Source organism: Phaenicophaeus curvirostris, chromosome 5, assembly GCF_032191515.1.
Source record: "Phaenicophaeus curvirostris isolate KB17595 chromosome 5, BPBGC_Pcur_1.0, whole genome shotgun sequence".
Lineage (NCBI taxonomy): Eukaryota > Metazoa > Chordata > Aves > Cuculiformes > Cuculidae > Phaenicophaeus > Phaenicophaeus curvirostris.
In genome coordinates, this window is record NC_091396.1 from 5,985,543 (window position 1) to 6,012,384 (window position 26,842).

Consider the following 26,842-nt stretch of genomic DNA (forward strand, 5'->3'; position numbering starts at 1 on the left):
ATTTCTATTAAATATACCACTTTCAGTTGATATGGAATAGCTCTGTTTTGTGGTTGGCCTCTCGATAAGCGTCTGGAGGGGAAGCAACAAGCAACTGTCACCCTTATTACCCTTACAGTCAACCAGGTGCAAGGTCTCACCCAAAGTACTTGGAAATGCACAGTAGCTCTTCCTACGAATGTCACTCTGAACATGGTTAATTATTTTTTCCTTGACAATATTCCTCCTTCTCCAAAAAAATAAAAGCCTCCGCTTGTCAGAAATGCACTTTTCTCTTAATTAATAAACAAGTGTGTTTACTTCTGTCTGCAGCCGAGTCATTTCTCGCACACAAAGTACTTGCCTACGCAGGTTGCTTTTTCAAACAGCAGTCAGGGTCTAGTATTAATTAGACGCCAAATGTGTATTATTCCCAAATTCAATAAAATTGTGTCAGACAGAAACTAAAAGTAAGATTTGAGGGAAAGTTTAATCAAGAGTGAGAATCCCGAATGTCCAGCCTTTCATGTTTTTTATATCAGTACACATCCAAAGATGTGTCTTGATTTCAGTTAGGCAGCAATACTTTGAGTAATTGTTTCAATGAGTCTGCTATATTCTGAAAGCATAAATAAAGACTTTAATTTCATTAAGTGCAACATTTGTGCTACAAACAAGAGTTTGTTGAACTTCCCCAGTGGTTTCTCGTGGTAAAAATGTTTTATGCAACTTCGCCTTTCTCTTAACCCCCAGAAGTCAGCAGGCTGTTGACCTTAAGGTGTCTATGCCAAGCAGGATTTACGTGGCTGTGGTTTCTCCTCTAAGCCAATTGCTGGCTTCTTCAGCTCTGTGAAAAATGGTTAAGCTCCTGTTCTCTTACAGTCTAGAGCTTTGCAAATGAGGCTGGCTTCCTGCATGTGTATTCAATCCACAGCTGAACCAGTGGAACAGGCAACTTACTTCATTAGTTTCCATCCACATGCATTAGTGTCTCATGCCATTATCATAAACATATTCACTTCCTCTCTTGCCAAGAACAAATGGAGGGAAGAGTGTGCATTTTGCAGTGTGAAGGGGGAAAAATTCCAATTTCCTCACTTCATTATTTCTTTTGCAAGAGATGTTATTTCATGGGTTCTAAGTATCTTTAATGGTAGAATGACTGCAGAAATGCTGCTACTCAAGCCTCTACAATTATCAACTGATTGTTCCTCGATGCCTCAGGCTTTTAATTCACTTAACTGTGCAAGTGGACCTTTCTTCTTTCCCACTCTATTCCTGTAAAATTCTCAGTTCCCCTAACACTGCCTTCCACATGTGTCTTTGTATGTACCTCGGGTCCTGATGTCAGGTATCATGTGCAATTCTCTTGATCATTGCTCTGTAGTTTCAATCTCTACTGTCTCTTCAGGTGACTGCGTGTCAGCTAAAAGTCATCTCTATGCTAGATCCCTTAATTTATGGGACAATGTTGTCAGTCACACTTCCAGTTTGTCCTTTGTGTCTTTGAATTGTCTTTCAGCAGTTTCAGTAATTACTGTTAGTTGTGTTGAGACCTCCCTCTCCATCCTTTATTATTCCAAGTCTCACATCAGTTCAGGGTTTCAGTGTGCTGCTTAATTCTTGCTTACTTTAGAAGCCTGCTAAAAAGAAACTTTCTTTCCTCTGGCTTTTAAGTACTGTTCTCTTTGATGTTTCAATGAGTGTTTCTGGGTCACCTGTTTGTTATCATCTCACTCATCCCACACCTTGGGACACTCTGCTTTCTCCTTTCCTGCTCTGTCACCACTCTGCTGTTACTGAACTTCTGATAAATCCACAGTTGCTTATCTTCATTGTTACCTGCATATGCTGTTAGATTAAATTTACAGGAGCATTGTTTTTAGCAATTCCTGTTGTACCTTTTGGGAAGCTATGTGCTGTTCTAGTATGATCTTCTAGGGAAATATCAAATGAAAATATTTTCTGGCACATCATGCCTGGTACCAGTGTAAACATTCCATTTGCCTGTTCTCTGACTGTTTTAAGTGGAGGTCATCATCCTAGTTACCTTCTGTTTTTTCCCTTGGATTGCATGAGGCTGTAGTCATCTAGCATCCTATTCATTCTGTTTTCTTAGACGCTTTTCTAGTGTCTTGACGCTCACATATGGGCTTCATGGCTTCTTTCAGACCTTTATAAACTCCTACCTTGACCAGCTGTTTGTTATAAACCAGGATGTAACTAAGAAGCCATCTCAAATTTTCCATGTATGTACCTTGACTAGGGGAAAGCTCTAGGAATTATTTTTAAACTCTTTCCCTTTGGTATTGGGTTTCTAACCTGATCATATGCTAGTTTGCTGAGCTGTGACTAAATATAAATGAGTTTTTACTTTCATTTTGTATTGTTGTCATGCTTGGTGAGAACAATTTGCCTCTTGCATAAACAGTGACAGAAGAGCCGAATTTAGCTCTATGTAAGAGAGATACTTGAGATAGTTGGTCGCACTGTCCTCAGATTTTTAAAGGGTTAAACAAGTTCCACTTGCCTTCCTGCTAGGGAGAATTCACAAGCATGTATGAATTATCATAGAATCACAGAATCACCAGGTTGGAAAAGACCCACTGGATCATCGAGTCCAACCATTCCTATCAAACACTAAACCATGTCCCTCAGCACCTCGTCCACCCATCCCTTAAACATTCCAGAGAAGGTGACTCAACCACCTCCCTGGGCAGCCTGTTCCAGTGCCCAGTGACCCTTTCTGTGAAAAATTTTTTCCTAATGTTCATCCTAAACCTCCCCTGGCAGAGCTTGAGGCCATTTCCTCTTGTCCTGTCCCCTGTCACTTGGGAGAAGAGGCCATCACCCTCCTCTCCACAACTCCTTTTAGGAAGTTATGTATCACTTAAGCAGCGTTAGATCATTTGAACTTTCTTCAGTAGGTGACTAGGTTATCTAGGTCATACAAACAAGGTATGTTAATATATGTACCCTTTGTTTCTGAGCTACAGCAGTCTGATTTCAGTTCCATCACTAGGCACTTATTTTTGTGCCTCTCTGTCTTCAGCAGGATACAGATGTCTTCTGTTCCCATTTGCATCATCAGCCCTGCGCTGAAAATGTGACATCTCATAAGAGTGTTTCATAAGCACTGTAAAGAAAGAGTTTTGCCTGATAAGGTAGTTTAACAACTTGAGTAAGTATTGGAAAAATAAATAGAGAAGTTATGAGGTGGAAATCCTCTAACGGGAACTCGCAAATGGGATAAAGAAGGTCTGAAAAGAAACTGAATCCCAGGAGGCAAGTGTTTTTATTTCAGGTTAGCTTTACTTGCCCTCCTTTTGCTTAAGTTTTTCAGGGGAAGGAGTGTTTTTGCAAGTGGAAGCTGTTGCTGTATATACAATTGATGAATGGAGGGTAATGTCAGTTTAGAAAAAGGAGTAATCAACATGCAAGAAAAAACGACAGACTGATTAAGTAAGGCTGAGTTGGGTGAAAGCAATTCACTTCGTATTCTAAAAGAAGAGAAATCTCCACAGTGTGATTTAGTGAAGTAAAAAAAAGTTGCTGTCATTATGCATCTTTTCATAGAAATATCTGTGAGATGAAAAGGAGAATGAGAGGCCTGCTTTGTAAGGAGTGGATTTAATTAACAAAGGATGTTGGTATGATTTTGGAGCCCTTATCCTTGAGGCTTCTTTAGAAAAGAAATGAAAAAATTATTTATTTTAGTGAGAGGGTCAGTTTCAGTTTTCAGAAACATGTGACCCAAAGTACTTTTTGAAGAACTGGATAAATTCCTGTTGACTTCAGTAGGAACCGGATCAGTCACTTTATCAAACTGTTGTGTAACTGGTCTCATTTGGTTTTATTAGATTTCATTATGTTCCCTCTCAGACCTTTTGGTGCCTATGTTAGTTAATCTGCTAGGAGACCGGGAGTTAACTTGCGTACCTCATATGGATCACTTTAATATCAATGCTTAAATATTTTGAAGCTTGCAAGCATTATGCTGTAAGTATTGTTAGGGAGCCTTCTGGATTTGTGGCAAAGTAATAATGCTTCATTATGTTTGAAACACTTCACCCTTTGCCTCTCAAGATTGATATTTTTCATGTTGATGCGAAACAGTCTTAAGAAGTCAATGTCTATTATTGCAGAAAAACCTGCGAGCAAGGGATGGTAAAAAATACAGTTGAATAATATAACACCTGTAATGGCCACTTTCACTACACAAGTATTGAAGAACAAAAATCAGATCTAACTATAGCTTCCAAGTCTTCTTCAGTTAGACAGGCGAAGGCCTAAACTGGCAACACCATTTTGAAGAATAAGAGTGTAAATCACTGCTCAAGCTAGCCAAGTCTCTGATCTTTTCGCTAAGATCATCAACAAGTAGGCAAGACTTAAAATTGGGCAGTGGTTCTCAGCTTTGAGGCCCCTAGATATTTCACAAGACCCACAAAGAAATACACACTTCAAGTCAGATTTGAATAAGCAAAATAGAAGTAAGAAAATGCTGTATACCCAAATTAATTACATTTTGTGTGAAGTTTTGAATTTATTAATTATTAGTTTAATATAAAAATCCCTTAATTGGAGAGGAGCATCAGTCTCATTGATGCTAAACTCTTTTTCTTATTGGGACTCATTTGGTTTTGGGTTTTTTTTATGACAAATAGAAACAGATAAGAAGTCCTACTAATTTTGGAGAAGTAACAGGAGACAAAAGCGTATCTGTTATTGAGTCGGCTTCCAAAAATGGAGAGTGGATCTTCACCTTATTCGTATGTTTAAACATTTCAATTTTTGCTTTATTGTAAAATCTGTTAATAGATTTAAGTCTGAAATAATAGGCAATACCTACTTAATTTAATGGTGTACTACAATAATATTATTTTATAATAATAATTTATAATACATAATATTACATCAAATAATAATACTATAAGCTCTTCCCACTTTACAAATCCTGAGGAATTTCTACATAATTTTTGAGGCTCAGCTATGTAATATAAAACTGACAAAAATATGGGTAGGAAAGATAATTTAATGAAAACACAATTATAATTCAACATGAAACATTTTTTCCTTCATAGAATAGTGACTATTGAAGGTGTCTGTTGGTTGCCCACTAAACCTTATTAGCCTCTCATTTTGTCTAAACTCGTTTGAAGATAGGTGACTTTTTCTTTTAATGATGAAGTCTTCCCTGAAGGTATAACCGTCTCTGTGATAGAGGACATTATTAATTAATACTAATATCTCATTGCTGAATTCCCCCCTACCCCCCTTACTTATGGAAGTCTGATGTGGGTGTCTGAAGCTGTTCAGAGCTGAATATGGGAAACTGTACCAAAATACATCATTGCATTCTAAATCCTTATTTGTTGTGTGAAGATGCCTTTGGGCACCAGACACAGATCCGGGATCTTGGCGCGTATATAGTGAAAGACAGTGTTTGCCTGGTAGATGTCACTATATATAATATACTGCCACCACTAATATTCCTTCTGTAATGTTTAGCACTGTAATTAGAATAACTATTCTTGCCTAAGAGGGTGTGTGAAAATTAGTACTCAGCTCAGGCTTTGCAGAATACCTCACTTAGTAGATTTTAACTTGCAAAGAGATGAAGATCAGCTTTAAAACCTTCCTCCTAAAATCAAAGTCCTCTCTCCAGATAGATGTGTTGATAGTTCTCTTTAATGAATTTTGTTTGACTGATAGCCAGATTTCGAAAAGGAGAAAAGCAGATTCCTGCACCTGCCGTTTTCCGTTTCATACTGCTCATGTTTAAATTGCCTTTTGGGTATCTATATGTGCAAATGATTATTTAGATGCCTTTTGTATTTGCATACAGAGAGTCTGCTTGTTCTTTTGATCTGAAACAAACTTTGAAAAAAATAGCTCAGTGAATTATAGGAGACTTCTAATCCATATTTAGTGCAAGGCCTGGGCCATATATGCTTTGAAGGCTCTATTCATGTGAGCTTCTGTGTCTGCCTCACCTGGAAAATCTCTTGGGCATCAGTGTATCAGCAGCCACTGAAAATCATTTCAGCTAGAACTACACTTCAACTTTTTTATGTCACTTATTTAAGTCAATAATTCTTTCAGTTCCTCGCACCCTGTATGTTAGACAATAGACATGGACAATATAACTGTGGTGGCGTTGCTGAAGCAGATGGGAACTTTGTTAGGTTCTACATGAATACTGAGCTCCTTGTTCTGTGAGCAATATCCCTTGATGCAAAGCAATAAAGGTTAGTCTGTCCTAAAATGGAGATTTAGGAATGTCTTCATTCTGGTTTATTTTTCACTGCTAATATTTACTATAAAATCAGGAATGTTTGCATTTGATTTGTTTCAGGAATATAGACTTGAACCAATGAAGTTTATAAATAATTATAAAGTATCATTCTGCCCCATTCTTTGCTTATACAACATAGTGTAAGAGATTGTTTCAGTAAACTAAGTGGATACCTGTTAATGTGTTTGATACAGCCCAAGATATAATGTTAAAATAAAATTGTTTATAATTCAGAAAATGTGTTAATCGTAAAACCCAACTTTAGCACAGCCAGAAATATTGTGACTAGCAATTAGCATGGACTCTTGACATCTTTTTTTCAAGTTGAGCTTTTACATAATCCCTTTTCCAGCTAAGTGAGATTCATTTAGTGTGATTTACTACATATAAATTTCTGAAAATGAGAGGGAGATGTTAATCCAGCGGGCTATTTTCCATGTCATTATCGCAGCGTCTGCAGAGAGGGGAAGTGCAGGCTTCTTTACTGGGGTTTTAGAACGACAACACAGAAACTCAGTGGAGGTCCCTAAACAAATCCAGATGTAATGACTGGAGTGATGCAAGTTGCATCATTTGGAACTTTTAAAAGTAGTAGACATAATCCAAAACAGTTTTGTATTATCCTGTATCAAGGGAGTAGGGAGGACTAGGCAAAATGTAGCTTAATGAGGGATGACAAGTTAAAATGTGGAGTGCGTTTTTCCTGTTTTTCAGGTGGGGAAAGAATTATTTTTTTTTTTAATACAATCAGATCAGAGGATAATTCAGGTTGGAAGGGACTAATATACTGTTGCCTGCCAAAATACACATTAATATATTGCAAGTAGATTACTTCAGTGTGGATGAATAATTAATATATGGAGTTGGCTGCATAATTTGCACTTTTTCAGGTTTGCAGAGTTAAGGTTTAATTTGAATTCCTTAGATGTGCACTTAAGCACAAAACTGAGTTCTTAAAAGTCTAAAATAAGCTTCATGTTTTATCAGACTCAAAACTTTTCTCTAAAAAGACAACGCACAAATCCAATGACAAAAGCAGAATGAAAGCCAAGAAAAACAACAGCTGGAGGGAAGTTTTCTAGCTTTCTAGCTGGATGCTGGTTTTCTTCCATATCCTCTTGGGCATCGCCCCTATGATCCCTTCCATCCATAAGGGTGAACTCTATGTATGTAGCAGCAGTAAAGCCTCTTACTGTATGCTACAGTGGCTGTAAACTTTTTAAAATAGGAAAGTATCTAAATCTAACCTGAGTGTTTTTCAAGTCTGGTGGTACTCCAGGATTTTGCTATAAATTTTACAATAAGAAGTTGCATAATCTCTACTAAAAAAAGGCATTTTTAATGTCTGTAATTACATGGCTTGCAGTAATTCATCAGGAGACTATTACACATTCTTGAGAGTGTTTTCAGGTCTCAGAATTTTCAGGAAAGTAGAAAAACATATTGCAATAGTCACCTACAAATTTCTGAAAATTCACTTCCCCATTTAAATGTATTTAGAGGACTTGGTGTAAGTGCCTAGTACCGCCTGCTACCATGTTTACTGCATGAGCACATACTGGAAATGCGTAAACTGTCAATGATAATATTAATGATTATGGAAACAGAAGGTTGCTAAATGTCACTGTTAAGTACCTCTAATCCATGTTCCACAGGGCAGCACTGCAGCTCTCTTTCTTTTGATCATCTCATGTCAAATATCCTCAAAACCCCCATGGAACAAGCAGGAATCCAAACTCCAATCTGCTGCTGGCTTGCCCCATCAGAGGCCGGCCACTCTCAGCGTATGTGGGACATCTGTATAGTTTTTTCCATTTCTTTTTTATCAAACCTATTTTCAGACCAATTGTCAAGACCTTTATCAGACTAATGGTCAGGGCTCATTCAGTTCTCATCAGTGTCTTCTTGGCCAGCCCCAAGTCATGACCTGTTTGAATGGAGTATTAGCATTTCCTATTCACATGGGCTTTTATATGTTTTGGTGGCTGTCATGGATGTTGAACTAATCATCAAAGCTCCTGGGGAGGCATAGAGCTAGACAGGTTTCTCTGCACATTGACATTCTTTCACAGGGTCTCTCTAAGGGCCTCACCGAGCTGCACCTAAACCCATATTAAATAACAGATGTGAGAATTTTCAGTGGCCACCTTCAAGAGGACCTAGATAACCGATAAGCATTGGAATTGCTGGGAAACTTGAGGACTAATTTTGCTGGATTTGGAGATTTACCATGAAAAGTTTTTGCCCTGGGAAGGAATAAAATTTTGTTACTTGATGACACAAGCCTTGTTCTCTGAAGCAATAGTGTCTCAAGTCTCCAAATAGTACTTTTTCCTCTACCATATAGATCTGCACACCAGACTCTAAGAAGACTTTATCTTCTGTCAGCCACACACACAGCCACAGGCTGTAAATTCTCTCCTAACATCAGTTCTTTAGGCCACAACTAGGAAGATGCTGAGGGAGAGCACTATCTCTTGTATAGAAGAGATGTTCTACTCCGTAAAAATGTCCATGCGAGTTATGCCTCATGGAACAATTCGTCAGTACTTGACAATACTGTATTCTAGACATAGGGTCAGAGAATCTCTGAGGATGATTGGTAGCCCGATCTGGGTCCTGTTCCTCATCCAAGTTTTGTACCCTGCTCTCACATTCTTTTAGTAAGAATGGTTAGTGAATAATACTGAGATTTAAGAAAGCCTTTTTTGCATAGACAGGAGGGTGGATCATCAATATAAATGATACAGACAAGCTAGAGCTTGACAGCAGTGAGATGTTCCAGCTTGCTATGGGTAATGTGGGTAAGTCTTAACAACCCTGGCACTTCCTTAGCATTAACCTGTGATGTCTCTGGGGTCATTGTGAAAATATATTGATCTAAAAGCCCATTTCATGGGCTGAACACCTCTCAAAGAAGGTCCCTTAAATGCGAAGATATGAGAAACTAGGGTTGTATCTGCTGTTGATAGTGCATCTAAGTGGCTCATATTCAGTAAAAACTAATTGGCATGTGTTCAATTCTTCTCTTTCCCAATCTCATTGCTGCTTCACTTTTGGAGTGCAGCATTTTCTTTGCACAGCCACTGGTGTGATCCAGTGTTATTTTGCCAAACCTATTTGGATTTTATAGGCAATATTGTCTCAGTATGTAGCCTACATTGTTTCTTAAGTTGGCCTAAAATCACACCAACTAATTCCAGGCTATGATTTGCCTTAGGTTGCTGCATTTGGCTTCCAGAGCCCAGCCCAAGTTCCTTTCTAGTCAGTAGGATTCTTTCTGTTGTTTTTTTACAGTACTTGGATCAGATCCGTAGTTTGTAATTCCTCCTCCCCCACCTCCCCTCCCCTCCCTGAAATATTCTTTAAGAAAGTTATAACACTAGGCCGATTTTCAGTTTCTATAAAACAGAATAGATATCTTTTCAAGTCAGTAAAACTATCCTCATTTACATGGACTTAATATCTTTACGTACAGCCTAGTATCTCTTTAAGTAAGTCATAAAGCTCTCTAACTTTATTTATGTGAAAACCAGAGCTGTTTAGAATATATTACACTTTGATGCCAAAGTCCTATGCAATGACAGCTTAGTTCACCTAACTGTTGACTGTTTTACGTGTTATCTCGTGATACAGTCTTAATGCATTACAAAATAATTAATAATTCCTCCTCTGTGGTGCTGTCGTCTGGTCATCTGGTGTCTCAGATGTCTGCCTCACCATAAATTCAACCTTCCTAACTTAAGCACAGATTCTAGAGGGAGCAGCGTTACTAACAGCCCTACTTCATGTCTTGAATTTGTTTACATTGATAACTGATGCATAAACTTTGGTATTTTAGAGTCCCACTTTTTCCTTCTCAGAGATCTCATGAAATGGAAAAGCTGAATTTGGTGGATCATGAAAGCTTAAAAAGTTTTGTCTTCAGCATGTTGGGAAGGAAACTGCTTTTTCGGTTAGAAAGTAGAACAAGTTATTTTATTAAGTTGATTTTTTTTTTCTTGATGACGAATTCTTTCTAGTCCTGTGAACCTGGAGCAATTGTGAAGCTAGCAGATTTATTCTGGATTTGTGCTGATGTTATTAACATCAAAATATGGCTATAGGAGTAAAATGGTGCTTTCGTGGCACAGCACAGTGTGAACGATGACTATATTTAGGATGTAGGAAAAGCCAGTCTATATAGAAAGCAAGCATTCAATAAATGTTATAATAGTAGAAGACAAAGAAAAAGAAAAAATAGAGGAAAGGCAGAAGATGTACACTTAACCTGAGAATCAGGAAATAGCATACCAGCAGTAAGTTTTATGTGTCTGCACAGTAGTCCCTAAGGGAAATTGAACCAAATATACTTCTTGCTAACTTTCCATTCCTAACTCTTAATCAAAAGTCCAGATACAAGCTGCTCTTGGAACGTGAACCCCCCTGTGACAATATGTGGAAGCTGAAATTCAGTTAACTCTTTCCCACAGCAGCATCAGAGGTTGCAGCAGATCAAAGTTTGGCTTAAAATACTTCAATGTGGAAAGATATTGCAGTATTTCTCAAATGCTTTTTAGACAAAGAGGAAGAAGTTGCTAAATAAAATTCTGTAGAATCTGTTTTCTCAAGGCTGTATCATCATTTGAACTGCAGTTTTAAGATTGTATGTAAAAACCATTTGCTTCCTCATGATACATTGTCCAGACTAAAGACAAACTTCATACCACTGAGGGCTGATCATACCATTCTCAGTTCAAAACAAAGTCTTGAATCTAGAAGAGAAAAAGTGTGATTGGTGAAGATGTGTATCTGATTCTGCCTTCATACCTGTGTAAATATAGAGAAAAATCTCACTAGTTAATAGTTGCAGAGGCTAATGCTTCTACAACCCAGAGCAGCAGCACAGTCTTAGTAGCTGAGAGATGTTAATTAAACTAAGAGTACGTGAGTGTGCTCTCATAGAATCATAGAACACTTTGGGTTGGAAGGGACCTTTACAGGTCATCTAGCTCGACCCCCTGAAGGAGCAGGGACATCTTTAACCATATCAGGTTGCTCATAGCTCCATCCAGCCTGACCCTGAATGTTTCCAGGGATGAGGCATCTACCACCTCTCTGGGCAACCTGTTCCAGTGTTTTACCACCCTCACTGTAAAAAATTTATTCCTTACATCCAGTCTAAATCTACCCTCCCCTGGTTTAAAACCATTAGTCCTTCCTGCGTCGCAACAGGCCTTGCTAAAAAGTCTGTCCCCATCTTTCCTGTCGGCCCCCTTTAAGAACTGAAAGGCTGCTGTAAGTTCTCCCCAGAGCCTTTTCTTCTCCAGGCTGAATAACCCCAACTCTCTCAGCCTGTCATTGGGATGGATCAGAAATAACTTTATTTTTCAGTACCTGTAAAGCCGAATTGACCTCCCACTGTGTTTCACGTAAAAACCAAAATGCAGAAACAAAACTTTCCTTGCATTAAAATATCTTAAATGAAAACTTTAAAACAAGATTTCATCTGCAGCTGCTTATTGAAATGAATAGTTTGATTTCTTATAAACTTACTCTGATTTTCAAACAAGTTGCACATCTTTCTGTGGTTTTATTCACTCCTGGGGAATCTGTAATCTCATGCGACATAAGTCTAATAACATATTTTTATGCTGGGGTGTTCGTTGGTTGGGGTTGGGGTTTTTTTTGAAGGATTTTATTTTTGCCTTTTGTTATCTGTAATTTTGTTTGATTGAGGATATTTTCTGTTTTTTTGTCTAGGCAATGTGAACTAATTGGCATCATGTTATGTTACAAAAGGCTTATGCACCACCTAAGTCTCAACTGCAAACACTGTCAGCCCTCAAGGGAGTTTAGGACAAGCAGAAGATCCCACATGCACATCACAGACATAAATCCAAATATCATTCATTACCAGTCTACATTTAGCACCTTCTGACATGCATTTTACATGGCCAGTTTTTAACTTCTGGTGCTGTGGTTAAATGGCATTTAGCACAGAATGAGACAGAGTCATTACTAAGGCTGGAAAAGAGCTCTAAGACCATCCAGCTATCAGACGTACTAATCAAAGCACCCCTCGATGTGTGATTTATGACGTGGCTTCTATAGAATATGCTGATTTATAATACCTCACTAGTATTTATTTCACTGTTCTGCGTGAAGAACTGGAGGAAAGAAACCAGTGAAATTAACTGAACACAAAGGCCAGGCATGGGAGAAGTTACATTGGTGCTTGGTGAAAATTTTTATTTGAGTTTAGACAGAAAAAGAGTGTGGATCTGGAGGATATACACTACAGACAGGCACCTAACTTGGCAGTTAGATACACCAATCAACCTGAAATTGCTTTGTAGGTCAAGCCCCAGTGTTTCTGGAGTAAAGAGAGCAATTCTTAGTAGTACTGAGCTTCTCTGCTAGGAAGAGCCTGGAGAATTTTCTTGTATTTTTCTTTCACAACTCAGCATAAATTCAGGTATCTCCAAACATTTCCAGATTTCTGATGTCCCTTATTAGACTAATTTAATTACAACATTAAACAATTTTAGTTAGAATGTATGTCATCAATACTGCGTCATTAAGCTAAAGGGAACTTCATTTTCTTCAATAATTATTTAGATATTTTAGGAGATAAAAGCGATTGTTTTGGTTGTTTGCCCTTCACTGCTTCTCTTCCACAGACCTCTGTTCTATAAAGAAAAGCCAGTTTCAAGCTATATAAAATGGTGTCTTTACTAATGTTTTATAAAAATGCATCTGAGAACTGTTCATGTTTCCTAACATGTTTATACTAAGCACATAAAGACCAGAATCACTCAGTGCTACAGGATCGGGAAAACATGTAGAATTGTTTACATAAAATGTTAAAATCTTTAGTTTTAAGTACTGCCTCTATTTCCTGCAGTTTTTAAAATTCACTTATTAAATTCAAATAAAAAAAATTCTACTTCTTTCTCTTGCATTACAAAGCAGATTACTAACCTATGTCTGTGACTTTTGATTAAAGTAAGCACAGCTTTTTCCCTTAGAAAAAAAAAATGATGATTTCCCAGTGAATGGTTCACCTTTAAAAGTTTTTTGTTTTTTTCCTGTCTCTGTAATTTCAGATGCTGCACAACAAACACGTGATGGTTCGTGTTGGAGGAGGATGGGAAACTTTTGCAGGTTACTTACTGAAGCACGACCCATGCCGAATGTTGCAGATCTCCCGAGTGGATGGGAAAACTTCTCCAATCCAGAGCAAATCTCCAACCCTCAGGGACATGAATCCAGACAATTACCTGGTTGTTTCTGCCCATTACAAAACCAAGAAGGAGATTAAGTGAAATAAGCTTCTCATGTGATTGGGACTTTATGTACGTAGGTCCAAGTTATTTTCTCAAGTGTAGTAAATTTAGTTTTTGCTTTAAAAGGACTTCGGAAAATTTAAGACAGACTGGAAATGGCAACCCATTTTGAAGATCTTGGAATCGTAGAACTATTTATTTCTAGTACTGTATCTTTTATAGCAAATTACCCACGATAGGCTAATTACTACAATCAGATAAGAAATAGACGTATATTTTTAGCCAAATTATTACTCTTTAATATGTGAATGTATACTTAGAGTTACATAAAGGAGTGGATCCTGTTAATGTCAGAAAATACACAATACAATATATTTGTATGAAATCTTATTACATTGAATCCTTGACTGTTAGGCTAGTTGAAAAATATATATGCAGGTGGAAAATGAGTGTTTGCGGAAATTATTTGGTAATGCCTCTTGAAATGAAATAAAAATTGACTATTTTTATGGGTTGCAAGACTTTCTTAACCAGTAGAATATAGACTTATTGCATGCCAAACGACTTCCCAAAGCAATTACTTTTTTTTAAAAAAAAAAAGGCCAAGAAAACAACCCCCACATCTTCTAGTTTTCAAGGCTAAAGACAATGCTCAGTGCCAGATCTGTACATAGATACTTCCTGTTTTTTCACAAAGCTGCCCAATATAGAAGCCCAGGGAAGTTGAGAGGTTGCCCCTTCCTCTGTCAGACAATAGAGATGGTCGGTTGTACTCGCTGGGTGATGTACTGCATCCCACAAAGGGAAGCAGGAGAAGATGCACAGGCCTTTGACCCGAGGAGGAGCTTCAGAAGATGCTAGTCCCTCCTGAGCCACAAAACACTACACTGTTCCTGAATCTGAGCTTTTCCTTCCCCTTATTTTTAATATTGTTAGTCATGCCAAGCGTGAAATATTCATTACTCTGTCAGGAGAGTGATTCACATTCTTGTAAATCATTCCACACCTTTAAAATAGCTAAAGGCATATGGGGGCTTAGTTCATTATTTTGGCTACTTTTCTATGTTTATAGTTGGTAATTTATGTGCCTTGTAACATCCTAGAAAAATCATTTTATAGGATTATTTCACTGACTGTATAAATTTGAGCAGAACTCAGTTGTTTCATTAAAAATGAAATAAAATTTTTTAAAATACTCATGCATTTTGAAAGTCTTAGTTATTATTTGTAATCTATGACTTTGTTGCTACTGAATGGATGCCTGTGATGTGCCACACTGTTTGCTAACCTAGTCATGAGATACATGGTGAATAGGAGAAGCATTCACTTGCTACAGGTAGCCCAGAAATACCTGGATTTTATTGAAAATTAATTTTCTTTTACAGGGAAAGACAAAAATCAAAAGCATTCTTGAAATATTTTTTTTATGTACCAACTGGTGGTTTTCTAAATTTTTTTTACATTTAATTTTAAAAAAGTTCCTTGTAATCTGCTCCTGTAATCTTTAAAATTAACAGCAAAATATCTACTGGGAAGGCAGGATCAAGAGCCTCTTCCTTCCTGTTCCATGTCTTGTTCAAATCAACACGTTGTGTCTCTTCAGTGGAACCATTGTACTTCATCATCTAAATACTAACAGTTCGTAATTGCTTTGTGCACCACACCAAGTAGCAGTACATAATTTCAAACGCATTTCATATAAATAAATAAATAAATAAAATATAGCCTTTTATTCTTATCTTGAGATATTTTCTAAGAAGACTAAACTCAGTGATAAATGCTTTGAAAAGCCATAGGAAAATCCAGTTCTCATAGAAGCAGCATGTGTAGCCCTTACAGGAGCAGAGAACAGATCATAAGCAACATTATTTAAAAAAAAAATGCAGCACAGCTGAAAAAAATAACCCTCTTAATACATGCACCAAGAGATCTGTTTTCAAATGAACAGAGAAAATAAAAATCACTTTGGGAAAGCATCAGATGTTTATTTTGAAATTATGGTTACTTTGTTAAACATAAAGAGTTGTTTTTCCATCATCCAAGAATAAGTTTGCATTACTATTATGCTTTTCCTTTGAAGTGTTTGAAGGTGTTTTTATGTTCAGAAATCAAGAGCAGATAATTATTTTAAAAATACTCTTAGGTTTATTTTAATTTTAAATTTCAACAAATAATGCTGATAAATTCAAACCAAAATTTTAAATTAAAAGTGAGCTGCTTTATATGCTTGGACCTTAGCTATCAAAACTGTGCTTTTTGATTTGAGCCTCTTAATAAATATAAAAATTGCATTAAAATACTTCCTGACTTAAAACTTCAACTCCGTGGGAGACCTCTAAAGGACTTTATTTGAAGTGTTGCCACTAGTACCTAATCTGAATAAAAAGCTTGCAGGTGGGACTTAGTGCATTTGATGCACCTGGTGTGGGTGTGGATAGCAGAGGAGGAAATTTAAGCAGGAGCATCAACAGAGAAATGATAAAAAGCTGGTAAATGGCTCTGGAGGAGAGGGTTGGGACCTTGTTACTCAGAAGGTAAGTAGTGCTGATCTAATAATTCGCGTTTTCATACTGCACTATGTCTAGTTTCAATGTGGGAGTTGGGGAATTTGTTAGGAACCTAAGGCTCAATCTATACAGCTAACGCTGAGCAGCAAAATCTTCCTTAAAGAGGAATGGCCTTTGTTGCAGTAATTGGGGCAGAATAGAATTCATATGGAAAGTATTTGAAGAGAGCAACCCTGTTGTTTGACCAGCTATGTTGAATGAGAACTTGAGGTTTCTATGCAAAAATCTATGGTATTAAGGTATTTAGTGTAGATTTCTAGAAGACTGAACTGAACTGAGAACATCAAGGAGGAAAACTTGCAGCTCTTCTCCTGTATCCCAAAGTGAGGGATGGTTTGTTGAGACTGTGAAACTGTTTCTTGTTAAAAGGGCAGATGATGAGATGCTGAAATGTTGAACTAGCATTGGAAAATGATTGTAAGGAAGAGATTTTGGCTTGCTCTATTGCTGTGTAAATCAGCTGAATGTGAGTCTTGAGAAGGCTGAAAGTCCTAAAAAAGTTTAATTGTTATGAGGAGTAATGAAATCTCTTTTTGAAGTCTTCATTGGGTCACCGAACAAACCAACTACGAGCTCTTGCTGGCTATGAATAAATACCTGTGCGAAACCCCAAGATAGGTAAATTATGTAAAATTACTTAAAAAAACCTCTTATTATTGTATAATGTCAAATAAGTGCTGCTATACTGGAAGCGCTTCCTAATTGGTTTGGAAATGTAATGTGTTACTGCTCACTACAGGAGATACCTTCTCTCACCTTGCTGCTTTTATGTTACCTGGAGTTTTTTTTCTAAATAGGATAATTCGCATAGCTGATCGAGGAGGGGGGGTTTCTTAACTTTATTGTAGTGCCATTTTTGCCTTCCTTTGCATTACCACCTGGTTTCCAACAGCATTTTAGAGAAGATATGTAAAATCTATGGAAACTAGTTCAAGGGCTGTTGGTGGGGATGAGTGAAATAGGGAGGTGTCAGTATATGTGTGTGGGAAGGTATAGCAAGTGTCTTAGAACTTAAGACCCAACACTGAATTCATTATATGTGTTGATTTAGGATCAGAGAGATGAGCGGTTTGCTATGCCATGGTGTTACAGAAGCATCTGCTAGAGTCGCTTTCAAGGGTTTGGCTCTTTTGAGGCTTATGTTTGATATGGCCTCGTTGGCTGCTGATACACAGTACCTGACAGGAAAGGAGAGAGAGTGCTTTTTTGCTCACTGTCTCCCACTTTCTTAGCTGTGGCACGTCAGGAATTTAAAGTAAGGTGAAACAGACATGTGGGATCATGCAGATGTTTATGGGCTTGGAGAGGTTTTTCCACCCCACTCCAGCTGCTGGCACTACTTGAGCTACGTCCCAGTGATTTACTCCATCACCATGCCAAATCCACACACTGAAGTCATCTGTTTTCCTAAGGGTCTGCAGTGCTGCCTACCCTTGTGGAGACACAGCTTTCTTGTCCTCTCAAATCTCAGGAAGTTCTGCCCCAAACACTTTCTCTCTGGCATAATCTGTGAATTTTAACAATATGCAGTAGCAGATGGTTTCATTTTCTGTTACTGCAACAAAGATGATGATGCTATTGCAGTCACTGAGAGCCAGCCCTTTCATTTCAACTTAGAAGCACTGGGCTTTGCCTGCCAGGAGTTTTTCAAGTGATCGACAAGAAAATGCTTTCAGGAGAGAAATGGTCCAGTTGTGCAGCTGAAAAGCAAACAAAATGTCAGCTGCCTATGTAATATGTATGAACAGATGTGTCTTAACAGCCTCTAAGGTGAATTAAGTATCTAAGACTGGGGGAAATAGGGACAAAATTCCTATTGTTTCATATTTACTTCCTGCAGCACTAGGTGGAAAGAGAAGGAGAGGAGGCCTCTACTTCTACAAATATCGATCAGCTCTGATAGGTGCCGTGCTCTCCCTTGAGGTTTCACGTTGTGCTTCAGGTAGCATCCAGTTGTGTAGTACTGAGCTGCAGTATTTTCTGCTTTTGTCCTCAGCTGAAATTAATGTTGCCAAAACACTTGCAACAACAAGAGGTTCAGTTCAGACTGGCCACCTAAACAGCGAGAAGGGCATGGTATAGAAACGTCTTCCAAATTAGCTTGATTAATCAGCGATTGCAATATAGAACTACCCCTCCCCGCTCCCCTCCAAATCCTCTGTGCGTTTTAGCTGTAGGAATAAATCTGACATTCAAAATAAGAACTCTTAAGAAGATACTATTTTTTTAAAGGAGGAAGAGAGAAAAGCACTATTTTCTTCTCTGGTAATTCTGAGTTGCAAGAATAGAGCCTTATATATAAGAAGCACTCCAGTTGAGGCAGTTCAGGCCTTTACTCCCATCTTCCAGAAAAGCTGTCAGGCAGACAGCCATAAGTGAGCTGTGTTAGCATGACAGAGCTGGATGGTGAGTGGTGTGTGTGTTCAGACAGGGTGGCACACTCTCTCTCAAACGCAGAGCACTTTTATAGGTGACAAGACCCAGAGCAGAGCAGGCTTGTCTTGTGCTGCCTAGAAAGGGTGGGAAGCACAGCACAGCAGGGCAACAGCTTCACACTGGAAGCTCCTCCAATTTTGACAGCGTCAGAATGTCAATGGGTGCCCCAGGAACTGTGGTTTGTTTCACTAGGTTATTTAAATGGCTTTCAGTCAAAATGTTCATGATATTAAACCCAGCACAGGCTCCTGTTCGGTCAGCGTGCCAGCCCTTTCACAGAGTAGGGGCTTGCATGAAAAAAACCCTGATGGTCCATTTCCTCCCCTTATGGTGTTGGGGGAGCAATGACAAAGTGAAAAGGATTTATTACACTTGAAATATCCCAAATGACCAACCGAGTGTTAGGTGCCATTAGGTGTCTTTGTAGGACACCCATTGTGACTGATGTGGAGTGAAATTCACGTTCCAAACTTTTAGTGTATTTTATTATAATACAATGCATTTTCAGTAGACTTAAAATTCACTATGACCAACTGATACACTGAACAGAGCAACTGTCAGCAATCAAAGGAAACAGAAAGTATTCATTTGTCAAGGACACAGCTTTTTAGACCAAACACCATTATATTAATATTGCGAAGTCTCCCTTCTCAACTCAATTCTGAAGGCTAAGCCAGGAAACTCATTATATCAGGACTGTGCTCCTAAGACAGCGTGAGACACTACTGGGAGAGGTAAAAGAGAAGAATTTTTAGTTCGAGAGTAAAAAAAAAAAAAAGGCTTTATAGCCTAAACTGGGTCAGAAATGGGGCCAGTATCATACTGAGGCCAAGCACAACTCTCTCCAGGGAAAATCAGAGCTAGACTCCCAGTGTTGATCATGCTGCAACAAATGTCCCTCGTATACCAAAGCTGTGGCTTGAGGCCTCTAGTTTGAAAGTCCGATTATAACATAGTATTTGGGTGGCTCTGCATCATCAAAGGCAGTTTCAAGTTGGGGAAAGATTACAGGCACTGCTGAATATAGAACAAAAGCAACAGAGTGCTGAGCATTTGGCAAATACTAGTGCGCTGTAACAAACCCACCTAGATGGTACAGAAACTTTAGGAAATGAACCAGCCAAGAGATGAAGTCTATTGCTTTTTGTTGTTCAAAACCCTCAGAAGTGCAGCATTGCCCTCTTGTGGTAAAAAAGGAGAACAATTAATAACAGTATTTCTAATTTAATGTTTAACTTCATTATAAATATTTACAGGCTCAGAAGAAATCCAGATCAGAAAATGAGAACAATCATTGGATTTATAACAAAACAGATTTCCTGCTAGAAGTACACAGGGTTTATAAAGTTTTCTATTTTTTTTTTAACCAGTGTCACAAAAAGCTTCTGTATTCAAGGACCCATCATGAATCTGCATTCTTTTTGTTTGAAAAAGGCACTAAATTTCTATGCAGTTCAAAAGCCATTAGGAAACTTAAGAGGAAATGACATTGCCCACATATTCAAATATATATATATTTATGAACAACTTTCTACATGAGGACTTTGAGAAAAGCTTAATTGTAGAGTTTGAAATAAGCATAAAAAAGAACACACGGGCACTGGAGCTGTGCCTAAGCCAGTCATACGCAGACAAACGTACATCAACTGACAAGACAGTGTACTGACTGACTGCAGGTATTGAGGCCTCTTCATGTGAGAAAACTCATCTCACTCCCTTGACAGGGAAACAATAAAACATGCATGTAAAACTGGCCATAACTTAGTGTTCAGAGTTAATTCTTAAGTTTATTGTATGTTTCCACGTCTGTCCTCCCACAATGGCGAAGTACTGCTGAGTCTTCATACGCAAACAGCAAAAGCCACATGATGAGTAAGTGCTACTCAGCTGCAGAAACTGGCAAGTTATTGGCAGTAAAAATCAATCTTCTCTTCAGTAGTCGTACTTCTTTATCCAACCTGCCACTATAGACAAAAACAACAAAATGCATCATAGGTTTGTATGAAGACAGGGGAAAGAAGGGAAAACCAAACAAACCAGCCCCCATATACCACATGGTTGTCTAAAGATAATAAATTCCCTATTTTAACACCTTTTATATCCAGCAAGCGAGGGACCTGCAAACCACCAGGGTCAGCTTATACAAACTCCTTGCACTAGAATCATATATGGCAATGAAGGTTAAGAGATGAAGGCTTATGAAACCAGTGTTTCAGTAACCAGGTGCATCTATTGCCTTAGAGAGATTGTAATTCTTAACTAAATCTCTGTGTGGTCTTCCAAGACAAAGTTTACACTAGAAAAGTAGTAGTAGTAATGACAAAGTTCCTCAATATAGAGGCCAACACTGTTTCCTTTGTGAAGAGATGGAGATACATGAAACCCAAAGCCATGACTGTACTTAGCTCAAATATTTTCTATAAACTGAGGGAAGGCAGACAATCTCAACCAGTACTGAAAAAGGACACTGAGTAGAGGTCAAGTCAGTGAGGAGGTCCCCAGCGTTGGGAGTACTGTAAAAGTGATGCATTGTTGGTGCAGAAACTGGTGGGGGTGGGGGGGAAGAGAAAGCAAGCTCTCTGCCATCCTTGCTGTCTTTGTGTCCCAGAAATCAAGTCTCATCGCGATCACTGCCTGATAATGACACATGCTTCCATTTCTATTCCATTTCCCTTTTTCTTTTTTTTTTTTTTCTCAAGTTATTCCATCTTGTAGATGACAAAAACCAGAATTTTCTTAGTGAATATAGGGACAGTTGCATCATCTTGTTTCTTTAGACTTACTCTTAGTCCTCCTTCTCCTCCAGAACCTGAGGCTGCAATTCTTTTTTCCATTTCTTCCTGTTTCTTTTTCTTTTGCTCTACAGAGTAAACATTCTTAATGCCTCGAGAGGAAGCCTAGGAGAAAACACGTTTGGTAAGACCAGTTATCTGTCTTTCTGTATGGAAATCTAATTGCAAGTCTTGGCAACACTATTTTGTGAACTCTGACTTGCGTGACAAGACTGAAACATTAAATAACGCTACTATTGCCTATAGACAGACCTATCAGAATACTTCTTCAAACTGTGAGCTCTTGGTCCCATAGGTATGTGAGATCTTGTTTCACATTACTATTACATCAGGTGAACATATTCAATGCAATTATGTGAACTTGCTTTGCATCCTACGATGCAGAACCAGAACTTCCCTTCCCAGAAGTACCATAAATTTTTAGGCTGTGTCTTTTCCAGTGTTAGGGCTTCCAGTGTCAGTGTTCCCCTCACAAACAGAATTAACTGATTTGGGCAGACAGAAATTCCAAGGACTTTAGCCAGTTCATCACCCATTCACTTCTTCCATCTTTCATCAGAAGGCTATTGGAGATAGGATACAGATTATGGAAATCATAATGACAGCTTCTATTCCAAAGCTCAATAAACAGATAGAGAAAGTCACAAGCTCTGGATAGCTACTACAGAAATCGATGGGAACTTTACACAAAGGGAAGAAAAAAGGGTTTGTTACTAGCATTAGCCCAGGCTGTATGAAATCCAACTTCTAAATCGTGACCTGTGAGAAAGTCTCCCCTTGAAACTTCACAGGATACATGGATAGCAGTAGTACACAGATAGGAAACCTGTTAACTGCCTGCTTCACATCCTCATGCTGATGATCTAATGAGGATCTAGACAGGCATATGAGAACTACAGACCAAGTTAACACTAAACCTCGACACATTTTAAAAACTGAATCTTGGCTAAGTTTAGCATTATGCCACTACAGCATAGCTATACTGAAGTTGTTAAAATCTACCAAGGGAAAACACCTGAAACCCTCACTTAAAATTCAAGGTCTTGATGACATACACAATCCCCAATGAGCTCCTAAGGCAAATCTGGTCAACACTAACTTGTTCAGACCCTGTGATGTCTAGCTTTTAGGTAACTGGTCTTTCAAGTGAGTCAGGTACCCAGACTGTCTCTACAGCACCCCAAAAGGAAGAACACCTTGCACAACTGCAAGCTGAATAACAAGCAGTTAAGAAGCACCCACAGGAAAATGCGAAGCAGAGTAACAGATTCCCCTGTTCCCCACGAGTAGGAAACTGAGTGAGGCTGCTTGCAAAACTTCTCTATTACCCAACATTCAGAGACTAAAACGCTCTGATAGACAGTCCTGAAAAATCCTGGTAGATGTTTTCTCTCTTTGAATTTTAAGAAAACAAAACCCAATAGACAGTGATACTTCCATTTTTCTTTAGCAGCTTAACAGGCCGTACAGAACTTCCAAGTCATCCATAACTGAAGTTCTTTCATTTCTCCTTCCTCCTAGGAAAACTTTTCCCCTTTCACACACTTCTCAAAATTGTATTTCCTACAATTATGATTGGAACACCCTTTGTGATTTAAGACTACATATACATTGCTTTTAATATGTAGTCCAACACAAAATTAAGGTTTTTGACAGAAAGACTCTGAAGCATCACTCAGCTGTTTCTCCAATATTCACCAAACTCCCTCAAAACCAGTTCAAGATGGCCCTCATCAATAAGTTAAATTTTTATTTCAATACATAATATCACTAACACTCATACAAATAACATGTTCCTCCCTCCCATAGTTCAGCTGTGGCCTCTAAAATAATTTTTTTATTTATTGTAGATTTTACATGGTGTGCTAAACCTTTTCTGAGAAGTACAGGAAAGAAGAAATAGGTTGGCTAGTTCTACGCTCTCCTAGAATATTTGCATCTTACCTCTCCTAACCTCAAGGCTATTTAAGTAGTTAATGCTTAGTAAACTTAAATAGATAGAAGAATAAAATAATGCTGCTTTGCTGGAATTTGAGCTGAGAAACATGCTCAGTTGCTGCCATGTTGATAAACTGAACTGGCAAGTGCCCTTAACCTGCATTTGTAAGAGAAATACAAGTGCAATACCACATTAAATTGTCACCACAACAACTGTTCGACAAATCTGCTTCAAAATATTTCTTAATCTTTCGTTTTCAAGTCTTGTGATGGGGAAAAAATTATGAACTTCAATTCTTCGGTTGTTTTCCAAATACTGCAAAACTTCTGCCATTCAATCAAGCTCAGTTATCCTGCAATGGTCTCTGCATACCTGTTTAGCCGTAAAACTCTACTGCAAATGTATATTAAAAAATGGTATAAAGGTAAAACATTAATAATACTATGAAAATATTTAATGACAACTCCTACAATCCAGGCATGAATATCCAGTGTTACCACAGAAGCCCTGGGTATTTTCCCCCTAAACCAATCATCAAAATGTATTTTGAATACATTTATTAGACATTACCTCCATCTGCCTCTTTTCTGCAGCTTCTGCTAGTTGTCTTCTTTTTACTTCCTAAATAAAATGTAAAAGATAGTGAAATTCTATTCCAATACAGTCTGTAAATTCTTTTAAAAATTTTTATTTTTAAATATGACTCCAAAGTGTAATGAAAACTGCTGCCCCTAAGTCAATTAGCATCATCTTTCCCTCTGTCCGCCAGTCTGCAAGAACAAAGTGGTTTTAGTGACTAATATGCTGGAAGAGCAGCTGCTGACATATCTACAGTCAAACCCCACCACAAACCTCTATTCAGCTGTCTGCATTTATGCCTTCACTCCAAAACACAGGCCAGGATAAGAAGGCAAGCAGCATCTGAAATGTCCTTTTAGAGTCTAGAAAGAAAAAAGCTCCCTCTTCCAGGCCTTTTTTTTTTTTTTTTCCCCCCCCCCCGACAATATCCTCATGTGAGGGGTACAAACGCAGGGAGATAGGTTAATCCCCTTAAGGTTTGTTAGAATCACAGAATCATACAAAGGTTTGGGTTAGAAGGGAACCTAAGATCACCCAGTTCCAACTCCCCTGCTATGGGGAGTTGCTCAAAGCAACTCCTTCCATGAGGAGGTTGCTCAAAGTCTCATGCAACCTGGCCTCGAACACCTCCAGGGTGGAGCATCCACAACTTTGCTGGGCAAGCTGTTCCAGTGCCTCACTATCCTCACAAGAAAATATTTATTTCTAGTACCTTATCTAAATAGGGACCATCACTGTTCACAACAGAGAAATGCAGTCTTCCCTGTTTCTGGTTAAAATCAGGGTCTGATTATGGCACAAATGTGAACCCAGCGGTCTCTGTATGAGCCGTAGAATCACTTGGTTGGAAAAGACCTTTGAGATCACAGACTCCAAGTGTACCTGTCCAGTATTAAATCATATCCTTAAGCACTTCATCTACCCATCTTTTAAATACTTCCAGGGATCGTGACTCCAGTATCTCCCTGGCCAGCCTCTGCCAGTGCCCGATAACCCTTTCAGTGAAGAAGTTTTTCCTTATGTCCAACGCGAGCTTCCCCTGGTGCAACTTGAGGTCACTTGCGTGCATACGTATAAATTTTCCCACGAATCTTATGCATATTCTATTAATTTCCAGGGACTGATTTTGATGTTATTATAAACTTCTCAACAGCCAAATCTCTTGTTGATTTGGAGTTCTCTGCCTGACTTTGCATTTGAGACAGGGAAAGTCTGCAAACAGAGGTGATTAGAGAAGAGACATAGGTTCGGCACAGATCACGCTGAACTCAAGTTGTTATCTGTGAAAGAATGAACAGTGTCTGGAAAAACACTGTTTGAAAGAGAACATGCTATCAGAGGGACGCTCTGCCTAACTTTCAAAAATACCATGACCTAGATGAAACAACTCTATTTTAACCTAAACTTCCTGATTTCAATACAGAATGGGGGGTGATGTTATTTAGAGCTGCCCTGCAGAGGACTTGAGGGTGCTGGTCGATGAGAAGCTTGACATGAGCCAGCAAAGTGCATGTGCAGCCCAGAAGGGCAACTGTATCCTGTGCTGTATCAAAAGAAGCGTGGCTAGCAGGTCGAAGGAGGGGATTCTGCCCCTCTATTCCTCTTTTGGAGTATTGTGTCCAGTTCTGGAATCCTCAATGTAAGAAGGAGATGGAGCTGTGGGAAATGTGTCCAGAGGAGGGCTATAAGGATGATCAGAGGGCTGGAGCACCTTCCCTATGAGGACGGGCTGAGAGAGTTGGGGTTGTTCAGCCTGGAGAAGGCTCAGAGAAGACCTTACAGGGACCTTCCAGTACCTGAAGGGGCTACAAGAACGCTGGGGAGGGGCTGTTTACAAAGGCTTGTAGTGATAGGACTAGGGACAATGGGTATAAACAGGAGAGGGCCAGATTTAGACTAGACATGAAGAATTTCTTCACCATGAGTGATGAGGCCCTGGCCCAGGCTGCCCAGGGAAGTTGTGGCTGCCCCATCCCTGGAGGTGTTCAAGGCCAGGCCGGATGGGGCCTTGAGCAGCCTGGTCTGGTGGGAGGTGTCCCTGCCCACGGCACGGGGGTTGGAACTGTATAATCTTTAAGGGCCCTTCCAACCCAAGCGATGCTATGACTCTAAATCAAAGACAATCCACTTTTTCCAGCAGGACGCGCTCATCGTTTCGGCGCTCGGCACAGAGCGGGCAGAGGCCGCACCCCCCCCTACAACGGGCCCCGCGGCCTCCACGGCGGCCCCGCTCCCCGTCTCCCTCCATCCCCCGCTTCTTTCCCCCCTCGCTCACCGGATCGGGGGTTTCCACCACGTCCTTGACGGCGCCGCCCATGCAGGGCAGGCACAGCCCCATGGCGAGCCCGGCGAAGCCGAGGCGGCGGCCGCTGGGCAAGCGCCGCGCCCGGGCAGCACCGCCCCGGCCCGGGGATCCTCCCCTCGCGGCCGGCGGAGGCCGGGGGGGCGGGGAAAGGAGCCGCCGGAGGGCCCTGTCGGAGGTTGAGGGCGCTGGCGGCCTTTAGTCGAGTATGTGCAATACGGCTGGGTGGTCTCGGTCGGTTTTGTGCAGCGAGACAGGAGCTGGGGGCGGAAAATGTTCCCACTTAAATGCATAGGTGCACATTTCCCCAGAAAACATGCGTACTCATACTTGCCAAGGACTGATTTTAACGTTATTAGGATCTTCACAACAGGCAAATCTCATGCTACTTTTGAGCTGGCTCCAGCTCTCTGCCTGACCTTGCCTTTAAGATAGAAACAGACTCCAAACAGGTGGTTACGGAAGACACACCTGTTCAGCACAGATCCTGCTTCACACAAGGCGTTATCATCTCCAAAGAACGAACAGTGTCTGGAAAAAACACTGTGATACCAAAAATGCCAGCAAATGATACATGCATTTTGGTGTTTTAGGATACGAGCATCCTTTAATCAGGCCTGGGCAACATTAGGGAGCGATCTCCATTGATTCTGTGCAGCGAGGCAGGAGCTGGGGACAGAAT

General features: G+C 39.4%; 2 protein-coding genes across 2 annotated transcripts in view; one reads left to right on the forward strand and one right to left on the reverse strand.

Annotated features, from left to right (window-relative positions):
* Positions 1-14,729, forward strand: part of GAS2 (growth arrest specific 2) — a 97,181-nt gene extending 82,452 nt beyond the window's left edge. The window contains exon 8 of the mRNA XM_069856986.1: positions 13,366-14,729. Coding sequence (XP_069713087.1) covers positions 13,366-13,584 — 219 coding nt within the window. The 3' untranslated portion in view covers positions 13,585-14,729. The remainder of the gene's footprint in view (positions 1-13,365) is intronic.
* A 4,282-nt stretch (positions 14,730-19,011) lies between these two features.
* On the reverse strand, positions 19,012-26,261 carry SVIP (small VCP interacting protein). The gene is made up of 4 exons (XM_069857453.1): positions 26,134-26,261; positions 23,850-23,900; positions 21,332-21,445; positions 19,012-20,512 (listed from the first exon to the last, which is right to left on the reverse strand). Exons 1-4 carry the CDS (start codon positions 26,194-26,196, stop codon positions 20,498-20,500), a joined length of 243 nt encoding a protein of 80 aa, XP_069713554.1. The 5' UTR covers positions 26,197-26,261; the 3' UTR covers positions 19,012-20,497.
* Positions 26,262-26,842: the final 581 nt, after the last annotated feature.

What these genes read in the sequence shown, in the direction of transcription:
- SVIP (XM_069857453.1), bottom strand. Translation starts at nt 26,196, where the DNA reads ATGGGGCTGTGCCTGCCCTGCATGGGCGGCGCCGTCAAGGACGTGGTG. An exon ending in TGGTGGAAACCCCCGATCCG is followed by an intron (nt 23,901 to 26,133) that starts GTGAGCGAGGGG and finishes CATTTTATTTAG; the next exon opens with GAAGTAAAAAGAAGACAACT. An exon ending in CAGAAAAGAGGCAGATGGAG is followed by an intron (nt 21,446 to 23,849) that starts GTAATGTCTAAT and finishes GTTTTCTCCTAG; the next exon opens with GCTTCCTCTCGAGGCATTAA.